General features: G+C 44.8%; 1 protein-coding gene across 1 annotated transcript in view; it reads right to left on the bottom strand.

Annotated features, from left to right (window-relative positions):
* Positions 1-976: 976 nt before the first annotated feature.
* Positions 977-13,697, bottom strand: part of CATSPERE (catsper channel auxiliary subunit epsilon) — a 51,183-nt gene continuing 38,462 nt past the window's right edge. Inside the window, exons 15-18 of the mRNA XM_045010323.1 lie at positions 9,916-10,002; positions 7,340-7,497; positions 3,388-3,441; positions 977-2,364 (exon numbers count right to left, since the gene is read on the bottom strand). Coding sequence (XP_044866258.1) covers positions 2,178-2,364; positions 3,388-3,441; positions 7,340-7,497; positions 9,916-10,002 — 486 coding nt within the window. The 3' untranslated portion in view covers positions 977-2,177. The remainder of the gene's footprint in view (positions 2,365-3,387; positions 3,442-7,339; positions 7,498-9,915; positions 10,003-13,697) is intronic.

Genomic DNA, 13,697 nt, shown 5'->3' with positions numbered 1-13,697 from the left:
AGGGGAAGAGAGGAGCATTGTGAGCTTCTGAGTTACGCAGAGTCTGCGAGTCAGAATTTCTGAAGCTGGCTCTGATACTAATTTGCTATGGGTCTTTAAGCGGGTCTCTAAGCATCAGTTTTCCCATCTCAAAAATGGAAATAGTGATATATATCTTCCACATAGGGGTGTTGTGAAGTCTGCCTAAATAATGAATGTAATGAGCTATGTAAGTGCAAAGTGTTATTAAAGCTAGTCACTGGCAGAGATAGAAAGAGAACCTGGGAGTTCCTGGCTACCACTCTGCATTCAATGCACTAACTACACCATCCTATTTTAAGGACATAAATAATCACTTTTATGTTTTCAGTAGGAATGAACTGCTTTCACTTCAGGTCAAAAATTCACAGCTGAAAATTTTCAAGCAAAATTGGCTTTATGATTTTTTGTATGCCTCAATGCAAAATTTCTAATCTACTTAAATGTCAAAGGTGTGAATCATGCTAAAAAGCTCATGAATTCTTTGAGCCAGTTTTGCATCACTGTATTAGCTTTTATGATTTTCATGCACAGCAGAGTGTGGCTCTGTTATCTTTTATGAAAGAAAGTGATTCTAACCCTGTCCAATGAGCTATATTTATTCATTAACTTGTGTGGATTTGTAATTGCACCGATCATCTTACACCAGCTAAAACAACCAATGCATTAAAAATATAAGCTTTTCAAAATAACTAACTTTGACAACTAGAAAATGTTGGCTAGCAGTGGAAACGTCTTCAAATGGAACTATGGAAACTGATTAAAATGTTTTTTACAGTTTGTAATTGCCACATCATGTCTTTCAACTTTTTTACGAGATTAACTATTAAAGTAGATGATAAACTTTTATGATAAACTAGGCCACTCTACATTTTTATTGTATAAATTAACATTTTTATTAAGCACCAATAAAAATCAGACCAGTAAAATTCCTTCAGGAATATAAAATCAATTGCAACTTTAAACAATGTAAATTCTATTTAAAATGCTCAAACAATACCTGTTAGGTTAGTAATAAAAATATTCAATTTGCTGTGTCTGAATGTATTAAGTTACAGTAGCTGATGTGATTTGATTCTCTTTTGAAGCTTTACAAAATATACTAGTTACTTGAAGTTGGGGTCTGTTGAACATCTGAGTTCACTAAAAGGTTACAAAATTTGTTTCAAGTTTGTAAACAGAAATCTAGTACATTTTGCATGCAGTTGCAGCTACCAAAATTCACATTCAATAAATTACAACCAATAATATATTTGAATTGAAGATGTGATCACAGAAGTTTTCAGATCTGAGTAACTGCTATTTGTCATAAAATGTATAATAGACATTGAGAATTATAGCTGTCAGAATATTTTAGACGTAGCATTATCTACCAAGTCTTTGAAACATATTTTTTATACAAGGCTCTGATCTATTCAAAGTATAAGTGATTATTAGAATCCGAGGGCCAGATCATCCGCTAGTATAAATTAGTGTAGCTACACTGAAATCAATGGAGTTGCTCCAACATTCACCAGCTGACAATCTGGTTCTAACTGTCTTGTGGACAAGGGGATTCATTGACTCAGACTTGTGAAGGGGAGGCATTGTTACCCACTCATGCGGAAAGGCAGCTTTAAAGTGCAACTGGGGTTTCACAGGAGCCCAGTCACTATACACCATCCAAAAATATGTTGAATCAGCATATCTCCCTGCCCGAGACAGTGCTGCTCACTTTGGGGACTGCAGCGGCTGCATACAGGCCCTTGACAGAGTGGAAGTTTTGTACTGAGGCAGCTGTCCCCCAGGTTTCAAATTGCCAAAAGCCATGCATGCTGGTTATGCTGAGGAAAGCCAGCATAAACTGGGGCTGAATCAAGCCTAAAGATCATACATATATTTTAATTTAATTTGGTTTGAGAGGTGGCTACTAAGGGGGCCATAAACTGCCCTCCGTCTATACACACAAAGGAAACCAATGGGATATGTTAAGCTCAATGGTAGAGCTGAAAACTAAACGGGAACTGGAAACTAAACACGAGTCACAATAGTCTTATATGAAAGGTGAAAAGCTGTTTGTGAAAATAACCCTTAACAATCCAACAATATTGAAATTATTTAAAAAGCCAATGTACTCTTACAATTTCTTTATACAGAATGCCATCAGTATGGTAGATAAATTATTGGTCCTTCTTCAACTCATGTGCTGTCTTTCTTGTTTGATCTTGTTGGTCATGTGATGGCAGTGGATCAACATAAATGAGTGCTCGATAAATCTTCACATACCTGAAGTAGCTTACAATAAGGATGCCCCCAAAAATGGACAGTATGAGGATTGAAAAGCCAGCAACCTTACCAATGTTTGGACTGAAATACAAATGAGATTCGATTAAGAATAGATGTGGTAAATTTTCAAATTCTCCCCTTATTTAGTCAAGACTCTATTTGTCTTTATATTGACAGAAGACATAACTCTATTTGGAATGATGTCTTCTGAAAACTCTTAAAATGATACGCATCTTCATGAAAATATAGCTGATTAATGATTAAGTTTCTCTTTTACTCTTCTTTATGGTCATGATGATGTAGAAGTCAAGAGCAAAATCCAAATGATTTTCCAGAGAAGTCAATGGCAAGACTCTATGATTTTAGTGGGACCATGATCAAACACTTTATAAAGAGGTGAGTGAGTACAATGGGCAAACTATTGTGGAAGAAACAAAACTCCACTCTCAGGTTGGAAGCAACAAAATCAGAGACAGCTTTATTCAAGCAATTGCAGGGGAAGAATACAACTGGCAGAGAGCATCTCTGCCTCAGTTTCTCCAAAGTACAAGCAAAATCACACAAGCATTTATACCTCTTTTTGATGTGCATGAAATTAAAAAACATCTACATTTTATTTAGACTATTTGCTATCTAGTCCAGTATTTTCTCACTTTCTCTTCTCAAAAACATCGTTATCTCAAGGCTAGGTCACACTGACTATTCTGCTGTTTTCCACTCGCTTCTGACGTGAGCTCTGCTTCTACAGGTCCTGTGATATTAGGCTACGACTTAGCTCAACAGTTGTTCTGTCTCTGACACTTAAATGGCTGCACTTAAACCCTCTCTTTCTTTCCCTGCTTCCACACTATAAAAGTTCATTCTGGTATAGAAATATTACTGGTTCCAGAGATATTGCCTATACTTAAAATAGGGAATACCATTAGAACTGGAATGAAATTGTACCCTACCATCAGGCTAACGGCTTGGATTTGGATATCATCTCTAAGATCTCATTACCTATCTGTAAGACTGGGAGTGTCGCCAAAGGATAACAATATTTTTATCCCTATATAAATATTAAATAATAATAAATTATGTTTAGTTGTGGCTACTAGCAATTACCTTTCTACTATGCCATATGTACGGACTGCAAAGATTGTATTTAAGTCACAAAAACTGGAATATAAAAAAAGAATGTTAAATATTTTCTCAACTATAAAAATATTCAGAATGAAAATACAGAATCACAATGAAACCATCTGGTGCCCACATTCACCCCACCTCATGTACTAACTAAAAACTTTATTTAAACTTAAATAAACACATTCAACCATTTTTTAAAATGGTGTACTTTTATGTAACTTTCATAATTTAATGCAATGTTGTCAATTCTACTGATTTTTTCATGCGTGATGGGATTTCACCTGGGGCTGGAGCCAATCTTGCAATGATGTGAGTTGCTTTAGCTCTCTAGTGAATTTCAGCCTACCTGGGGGAAAACCCACTGACTGGCTCTTTTCTCCAGTTGCCTGCCTCCTGGGGAAGATCAGCCAACCAGAGCTGCTGCAGGAGCAAGCAGAGCACTCTCCCTCTAACCTCTGCAACCTGAAGCCATTCTCACAGGAGGGGAGAGGATAATGGGGAACAGAAAGAGACCAGCAGCACTGGGCAGCTCCACTTCCTCCTCCCTACTTCTCTCCTGTGAGCAACGGGACAGCTCCTCTGCTCCTCCCACCTCACCTGTTGTAACACCCAGCCTGAAATGGTTTGGGAGCTGAAGAACCCTTGGAGCTGCCCACCTAGTCTGGATGGGACTCTGCTGGAGCACCTCCATCCCCTTGGAGCTGGAGAAGGGGTGAAGAACTCCAGGAGGAGCAGAGGTGGGGATGGGGAGGGGAAATTGTTAGGTGTTATATGGGGACTAGTTAGCTGAACTGATGGGGGCTGGGAGGGGAAAAAAGATGAAAGGATGGGTAGATGTGGGGCTGGGGAGGCTGGACAGAACTGACGTGGAGGCAGAACGGATGCAGGGATTGATTCAGGGCTGGGACGCAGTACAGGGTAACACAAAAACATTCTACAAATACATTAGAAGCAAGAGGAAGTCCAGAGAAGAGCAACAAAAATGATTAAAGGTCTAGACAACATGACCCATTAGGGAAGACTGAAAAAACTGGGTTTCTTAAGTCTTGAGAAGAGAAGACTGAGAGGCGACATGCTAACAGTTTTCAAATATATAAAAAGCTGTTACAAGGAGGAGGGAGAAAAATTGTTCTCCTTAACCTCTGAGGATAGGACAAGAAGCAATGGGCTTAAATTGCAGCAAGAGCAGGTTAGTTTGAACATTAGGAAAAACTTCTTAACTGTTAGGGTGGTTACACACTGGAATAAATTGCCCAGGGAGTACTTGGAATCTCCATCATTGGAGATCTTTAAGAGTAGGTTAGATAAACACCTGTCAGAGATGGTCTAGATCAGGGGTGGGCAAACTATGGCCTGTGGGGAGCAGGATCTGGGGCTTGCCCTGCTCTGGTGCTCCAGCCAGAGAGCAGGGTTGGAGGCCGCACCACGCGACTCCCAGAGGCAGTGGCATGGCCCCCCCTCTGGCACTCCATCCTGGGAGCAGGGTTGGGGGCCACAGCACATGGCTCCTGGAAGTAGCGGCATGCCCCCCCTGGCTCCTACGTGTAGGGAAAGTCAGAAGCCTCCACTCTGCACACTGCTCCCACCCCACGCGCCATCCCTGCAGCTCCCATTGGCCAGGAACCGCAGCCAATGGGAGCTGCAGGGGCAGAGCCTGTGGATGGGTCAGTGTGCAGAGCCTCCTGGCCACACCTCCACGTAGGAGCCGGAGAAGGGAAATGCTGCTGCTTCTGGGAGCCGCTTGAGGTAAGCGATACCAGAAGCCTGCACCCCTGAGCCTCTCCCCACGTCCCATTCCCCTGCCCCAGCCCTGATCCCACTCCCACCCTCCAAATCCCTCAGTCCCAGCCTGGAGCACCCTCTTACACCCCAAACTCCTCATCCCCAGCCCCACCCCAGAGCCAGTGCCCCCAGCCGGAGCCCTCCCCCCTTGCACCTCCTCCCCCACCCTCACCCCCTCCCACACCCTGAACTCCCCCTTTCTGGCCCCACCCTGGAGCCCGCACCCACCAACCAGAGTCCTCACCCCCTCCTCCACCCCAAACCCAATTTTGGGAGCATTCATGGCCCGCCGTACAATTTCTATTCCCAGAAGTGGTCCTCGGGCCAAAAAGTTTGCCCACCCCTGGTCTAGATCATATGTAGTCCTGCCATGAACGCAGGAGATTGGATTAGGTGACCTCTTGAGGTCCCTTCCAGTCCTACGATTCTATGATTCTGTGACAGGGGGAAAGGATTGATTTGGAAGTTGGGGGCAGAATAAATTGCTAGGAAGAGGATGGGCAGGTGTGGAGGTGAGAGCTCCTGCAGAGGGACCAAAATCACCTTCCCAATAAATTTGGGAGAATGGCTGACAGTAATTATAACATGCATAACAGCAAAGGCCAGAGCAAGTTCAAAACTCAAAAGATAAACCAAAAACACAATACACATTTTTAAAAATAAAATCTCATGATTTGGGGGGGTTCACTCATGACTTTTGAACATTTGGGGTTGGCAATATGGTTAATGTAATATTGATTTTTTTATATATATTGGGCGTTACACTGACTTTCTGTAATGGTGTTGACTTCCAGGAGCATCCTGGGGTGAGTTGTGACACCTTCCCTGCTTTGGAAAAAAACATGTTGGACAAGATTCATCCTAGCAGTGGCACTAGGGCTGGTGTAGGGCCTAATTTGTGCTCTAGCTGCTATGGGCCTTGTGCAGCCAGGGAATAGCTGGGTCATAGGGACATCCTAGCCAGTGCCCATCCTGCCCTCAATCTGCACCTGCATTGGTGGACACATCCCCTGTGCTAGTGTATCCTCTCAGGGCCTCCTTCAGGGGAGGGTGTAGCCTGCACAAAGGGGCCATAAGGCAAGGATGAAATCCTTCCTTTGACGTTTTATCAATGAAATACCTTTGTGAGTGTTCGGTATTTATGGGTCTTTCTCACTATATTTCAGAAAATATGTAGGATTCGTGTTACTATATATTCCTAAATGGAATCCCTTATGGAGTTTATTAAAAATTTCCTTTACATTATGGCGAAGATACAATGAAAAACTGAAATGGTTTATTAAAGGGAAGGCAAATATCCTTAAGGTGTGGCTAACCTTTGATAAGTGACTGTAAAAATGTCATTGTGCAGTTCAATATTTCTTATCTTTCAATGATTTCCATATCAAATATATTCAGTTCACACAAGATTTTTTTCTCCAAATACCAGCCCTCCAAACTCAACCTGAGCTCTGAGAACCAAGCTGGGGTTCTCCTTGCTCAGACATATATCACCACCTTTAGGCCAAATTAGACCCTCTGTTACAGCTGTGCAACCCCACTGTCTTCAGAGTATACTCTCAGTGGCATTTATGCAGTTGAATTGTCATTCATAGATCCAGTTCACCAACTCTTACGTGGGTTAGTTCTGCAGTGCTAACAGGAATAACTTTCTTTTAGTCACTTAGCCTAAATTTGCAGAGATTACTCTGAATATATGCAAAGAGAAAATCTGTTAAGATAGATGACATTTTTACAGTCACTTTAGACAAAAACTGGTTTGACTGTCAGATCTCATATTTACACTAATGTAATAGAGATTACAATCTGGCCCAGTGGGCCCTGTTGTCAAATCCACATGTTGAAGGCCTCTTACCTTCCTTTCCATAAGGGCAGGATGAACATTATGTTTATAGCAGCCTATACAGAAAATGACTAGAAATCTAAGAGGAAAAAATAATAGCTGCACAATGAAAGGGTTGAGGACACTCAGAACCATATCTGAACCATCCATCAGTTAGAATTGGTAGTGGAAAATACCTGCAACATCTATGGCCAAGTGATACCTCAAGCAAAATAATTTTTTTAAATGACAGCAGTGGTTACTTTATTAATCTGAATCCTAAATCAATCATTAAAGACTTTTTACATGTCAAAAAAGATAGCTAACCTGAAATTTGGGTCCACTATTTTCACTCTGAACACATAAATGCCACTGTACTCAGTAGGCCAAATGAGAGAATTGTAACCAGAGTGGTTCAAAATTTGATACAGCTGATTTAGGTCTCCTAGAGGTCCAAGTTCAGATTGAAAGCAGGATCTGTAATTCTGAATAGAAACAATAAAGGAGATTTTTTTAAACTAGCTTTGACAAACAATTACACCTACTTGTCTGAGTTTCTAGACTTGTAATTACCTGCCTGCCCCTCTCTCTCTCTCTCTCTCTCTCTCTCTCACACACACACACAAACCATATATATATGACAAAGCATATATATATATATATATATGACAAAGCAATAACTCCTTGGAGATCCAGTTATGTTGGCTAGGAAGGACGGGAGAAGCCTGGTTCCCACACGTTCCTTGCCTTGTTTCAAACAGTCTACACCCTAAACTAAACTTGTTTAATTTAAATCTAAACCAACCCAGTGTTGTATCTGAATTGAAGTGACTGGGATTCATTAACTCCAGTTAATGTGGCAAGCTGCTGGGTATTTACTCTTTAAAGGAGCAAGCAAACCTTCTTAGCCCTCTGAATGCTCCAGGAAAGATCTGGACATTTCAGAGCAGATAGTTTGGGGAAAATTCAGGACTGAGGGTGTGTTGGAGTCACTTGGCCAGTAGTAACCAAAGCTGGTAGATGCTAGAATGAGGCTGGGGTGTAACAAGCAAGCTGCTGGAATCAGAGTGCTGAGCCAGAGCTGCTTAACAAACAAACAGTGCATGCTTGTCTGTTGGCTGTCAGCAGGGCCGGCTCCAGGCACAAGCAAAGGAAGCAGGTGCCTCGGGCGGCCAATAGAAAGGGGCGACACTCCGTCCGTCGTTGGGGTGGCACGTCCGGGTCTGTGGCGGCAATTCAGCGGCAGGTCCTTCAGTTCCTTGATTCCTCTTCGGCGGCAGCTCAATCACTCTGCTTCTGTTTTCAGTGGCAATTCAGCGGCGGGTCCTTCCCTCCCTCCTTCTCTTCCTCTTCGGTGGCAGCTCAATCGGGTTTTTCTTTTTTTTTTCCTTCGCCGCTTGGAGCGGCAAAAAGCTGGAGTCGGCCCTGGCTGTCAGTGCCCAGGCTATGAGCCACAGCAGCAGAGCATTGAAGGCACCCAGAGTTACAGGGTTGGTGGTAAAACAACCACACCCCAGAACATGACATAAGGGAATGGGTTCAGACAGACCAATGGGCTGAAAAGGCATGGGGACATAAGGGCATTCAACGTCAACACTGAAACATAAAAAAAACAAAAAAAACAAAACAAAACAAAAAAAAACCCAGTAGAACTAACTTCCCTTATTTGTGGAGATGCCCAAAACCTTTACCCCCAACCTGAGGCCTCTAATTGCCCTGGTGGTGCACATTAAGATGAGATGCACAGTGTGGTGACATGGCTATTAGATGGCTGCTCAGTCTGGACCTCTGGCCTGGTGGAATATATTGCTCCTCAGCTACTCAGCCTTCACCTTCTCTTGGAACACATGCTAGTCTAAGTGCAGTGTTCACTACCTTTCCCAGTTCAACTGTGTCCTTGTCCCTTCAATCATAGTCCTTTCCCCAGGCTCATGCACCCTCCCACGTAGGGCAACACAGTCCTTCCTTCACTGAGCCCTCCCCACAGCCCTCACTCTCCCAACCACACACTTCTGCCAAGATAGTGCCCGCCCCCAAGTTCCTCCCCACTGTCCAGGAATCCTCCAGCTTCTTGCCCCTCTGGGCCATTGATCTTCCAGGACTTGGCTGCTCACACTTCAGTGCTGATTACAATAGTTCAGTGAATCCGAATCATATGAATGCCCCTTTGGCCAGCAGAAAGCCAATTTGGGGCCTCGTGAAGTGATTTTGTTTGGATGAGAAATCAGTGAAACAAAATTGAGGTAATCCTTGGTGTAATTCTTTTATACATAGAATTATATTGGTGAAGTCCTAGTCCCATTGAAGTCAATAATGAAACTTTCATTGACTTTAATGGGCCCAGGATTTCACCCAAAATTCTGTTTCTCTGAACATACAGCACACATGAAATCTCAAGCCAGACTCCAGCCCTGTGCCTAAGAAACTGCTGTAACAGGGTCACATGCTGCTGCTGCTTACTCACTCTAATTGCTTAAGCACACAGCCTTCTTACAGCCCACAGCCCCTAGTTGTGCCTGGGGAAAATCCATTAGTTCCATACTTTCCCTCTGGCCACATGGCTTGCCATATCTCTCATGTCCAGCTGATTAGCACTACAAAAGAAGTTCAATTGCTCCTAAAGCTATACAATATTTTAGTACACACATTTATTTTATTTGTGATTTTCTTTCAACCAGACACATGACAATAAGGGGTTAGTGTCTTTCGGAATAACAATATCCTTTCATAGCATTGTCAGATAATTACTGTACTGCCATCTGACTTGTATTCCACTTGCTCCATCATGCTTTAATTAGGCTTCCCCCTCCCTGAGATACTAATAGTATGAGAATGCCAAGTAAGACAGCTGCAGAGTTCATTCATATTTTTCATAAACTATTTGTCAATATAGAATTTCCTACCTGTGGCCCCCATATTTCGTCTAATGTACTGTTTTCATGTTCCTCAAGCATTGAAATCCAAGTCTGTGCTTCACACAAACAACCCACCTATTCAAAAGAATTCAAATGTACAAAATAAAAAAAAATTAGTTCTGTATCCCTCTGTTATTTTCTGAAGGGTAATGCAGTATTTACATAGGTACTGGGCATTGTGGTTCTGCATATTTTATTTCTTATATAGCTCCTATAGTGAAAGAACCATGGTACAAATCTAAGGCAACAAAACATACTTGGGGAAAGACTCTGTCCTTAGGGGGTACATTGTTTTAAAATAAAATATTGGGGTAATAATATTAGGAATAAGAATGTTAACATCAAGTAGGGCTTCAAGTTTCAATAGCTACCTGTACTGATTGAAGTAGGCAGCACCGATGAGAATAAAATAAAAGCTTCATGAAGGGAGCCAAATTAAATGGGCTTGACTTGACCATCAGGGCTGGCTCCAGGCACCAGCGAAGGAAGCAGGTGCTTGAGGTGGCCGATACAAAGGGATGGCACGTCTGGGTCTTCGGCGGGAATTCAGCGGTGGGCCCTCTGTCTCTCTCTTCCTCTTTGAGCTGTCAAAGAGGAAGAGAGGGAGTGAAGGACCTGCCACCGAACTGCCGTCGAAGAATGGAACGGCGCGACTGAGCTACCGCCGAAGTGCTGCCGATCGGCTTTTTTTTCCCCTTTTTTGCTGCTTGCGGCAGCAGAAAACCTGGAGCCATCCCTGTTGACCATGATATGTAAATAGCACTAATGTAAATTGTAGCCATAGCAAAAATACATTCTGAGAAGGAAAAGGAACAAGTGAACTTGTAGCCCTTACAGCATCTACAATATCTGAGCTGTCCATTTTGTCAGGAGTTGGTACCAGAAAGGCAGTAATAAACTAAAAAAAAAAAAAAAAAAAAGGGGGACTGACACACTGAAGGATTTAGGGTATGTCTACACTGCAATTAGACTCAGGCTCGCAGGGCTTGGGCTAATCGGCTGTTTAATTGCGGTGTAGGGTATAGACGTTTAGGCTCAGGTTGCAACCTGAGCTCTCACTCAGACCCTCCCACTTTGCAGGGTTCTAGAGCCCAGGTCCACCCACCCTAAATGTCTAAACCACAATTAAACAGCCTCATAGCCTGAGCCCAACGACTCCAAGTCAGCTTGCACAGGCCAGCCGTGGGTTTTTAATTGCAATGTAGACATAGCCTTAGGAAAAATGTATGGTGTCCAAGAAACAATGAGACATCAAAACAAAGTGGGATGCAACATAGCTGAGGAGCCAGACAGTGACCCTCCACAGGTGCTCCTTCATCAATCATGGTCATTCAGGTACTGACCATTGCAGCTCTTAGGACTATACTCTGACTTCACTTATATAAGAAGGACTACATCCCAAGACTCCAGTCCCCATAACATTAGGGCTCTTTTATGAACTGTTGACAGAGGAATCCAGTCTGCCGTCCTGAGCTCCCACAATCCCATACTATGGATGAAGATTCAGCAAGAAGTAATTCAGGTAAGAGGCCTGAACCAAAGCCATTGAAGTCAATGATTGATTTCCATTATTGTTTTAATCAAACCCAATGTTAGTACAGTCTTGCTTTAGTATCTTCCTGCAGGGGTAGGGATGATGATGTATTGAGCAGCTATGCCACACAAGCCATGGCTTTTCTATTGCCAGCCATTTCCATCTTCCAAACTGTGACGCATCAATTCAGCTAAGGCTCATCCCTATTTTTGCCAAATTCTGGCCTAGTCTAGCAATAATTCCATTTCCTAGCCTTCCACACATTACTTTCACAGCATGATCTGGCTTTCAGTGTCCTGGGGAGCATGTCACTCTGCTTAAAAATGAAAGGCTATATTCTGTTTTCCATAGGCGGCAAATTCTCCAGGTGCCAGTGGGTGCTTGACCCCTCCCGCCCCCACCCCGACTCCACCCCTGCCCTGCCCCCTCCTGCCCCGCCCCACCCTCATTCCAACCCCTTCCCCAAATCTCCACCCCGACCTCTTCCCTGCCTTCTCCTCTGACCGCACCACATTCCTGCTCCTCCCCCCTCCCCCAGCTTGTTAAGCACCGGGAGGAGAAGCGGGAATGCGGCACGCTCAGGGGAGGAGGCAGAGGTGAGCTGGGGTGGGAGGGTGGGAAGTTTGGCTGCCAGTGGGTGCAGAGTTTTTTTCCCCTGTGGGTGCTCCAGCCCGGGAGTACCTACGTGTAACTTTAGCGCCCTCGTGGCCAAGATGGAGTCTGCTCTGCAGGCAGCTCTGGCCAAGAGACAGCGCGCGCAGGAATGCAGCAGGAGAAATCCCTTCCACCCCAGGGGCACCTGTTCCAAACCCCCCAGAGTGAAACACACACACCCACAGGAAAAGTACAATGGATATAACAAAGGGAGATATTTATTTACAGAGGGCTGGGAGGAGAAAAACAACAAGGGGAAATATAGGGGGAGCAGTAAAACAGGGCTGCATCCAAACCAAGGCCCCACGGACCCAGTGGTAGCACAGTCTGACAGGGCAGATACCGAGCAATGTGTCTGTACACAGTGTTCAGGAGGCCTGAGCAAAGTTCCAGTCCGGTGGTGAGTCTTGGGTGCTCCTGGTTGTCTTCAGCGCCCGTGAACTCTCCCCAGCAAACCCCTCCGGTGCCTCTTCTGCCGCTCTCAGCAAAGCCCCACAGAGCGGCCACCTCCCCACTTAACTATCTAACAGCCTCCCTCCTTATTCCCAGTGCAGAGTCACAAGCCCCAGTACTCACAGCCCCAGGCAGCTCCGGGAAGCCGTGATACTGGGTCCAGCTCCGGCCTGTCCTTCTCGGGCGATTCCCCTCGGCACAGGACTTCTCCTGGCTCCTGTCCTGGGCTGTCCCCGATCGGGCTTGTCCTCCTCAGGCCTCCAGCAGGTTCTCTCTGCTTCCTTCTCCAGGGCCAGCCATGCTGCTTCTCCTCTCTCTCCCTCCAGCTCCAGCCCTGCCCCCTGGAGTTTCCCTCCTTTTTCTTACTCTCCCCCTCCCCCTTTGGGAAAAAGATTTAAAGGGGCCATGCTCTCTAGACCCCAAAGGGGTTACACTCTCCCCCCCCAAAAGAAATAATCCTTGATGTCCCCATCAAGGTAGGCAACTTTAAGCCATGGATCCCCAGCAGGAGACCCAGGGCCCCCATTCGTCAGAAACATTCCCATCATCCATCCCACAGGACCCCGAGGGGTGGAACAGGTTTCCCATGACGCAGCTCGCCCCCCGTGGCACCCCAGGAAGCTGTAGGTCACTGGGTTCCCCTAAACGATCATACGTCAGCACACACCTGGGCTTCCCTTCCCTAGAGGAACGTCTAGGCTGGCTGTCGGATGTTGGCTGAGGTGACACCACTGGACATGGAGGCAAGATGATGGGTCCCTGAGGTACAAATTCAAGTGCATCTGGGTTTAAAGTGGCTGTTTGGGGTACAGGGTTCTCTGCCTGCACTGAGCCTTCCTCATCATGTTCTTGGGGGGTCTCCACAGCTTGGGACAGTGAGGCCTCGGGAATGCTCAGTGTGGGGTCTTCCCCTTCACCATCTCTTTGCGTGACAACAAAAGGATCCATTAGGGTCAGGTCATTCCCAACTGGATGTTCACCAAACCCTATTTCATCCTCACTCTCCGAGGAGCTGGGTGTTTGCAGAGGACGGGTATATTTCCGTCGTTGGGACCGTGTCCGACTTGCAGGTCCGGGAGTCTCAGAATCTGTGGAAACATCCTCACAGGGAAACAATACTTGTCCTATA

The sequence above is a fragment of the Mauremys mutica genome, chromosome 3 (genome assembly GCF_020497125.1).
Source record: "Mauremys mutica isolate MM-2020 ecotype Southern chromosome 3, ASM2049712v1, whole genome shotgun sequence".
NCBI classification, from domain to species: Eukaryota; Metazoa; Chordata; order Testudines; family Geoemydidae; genus Mauremys; species Mauremys mutica.
Note: the sequence above shows the minus strand (reverse complement) of the source record. Positions and strands in the feature narration are given on the sequence as shown.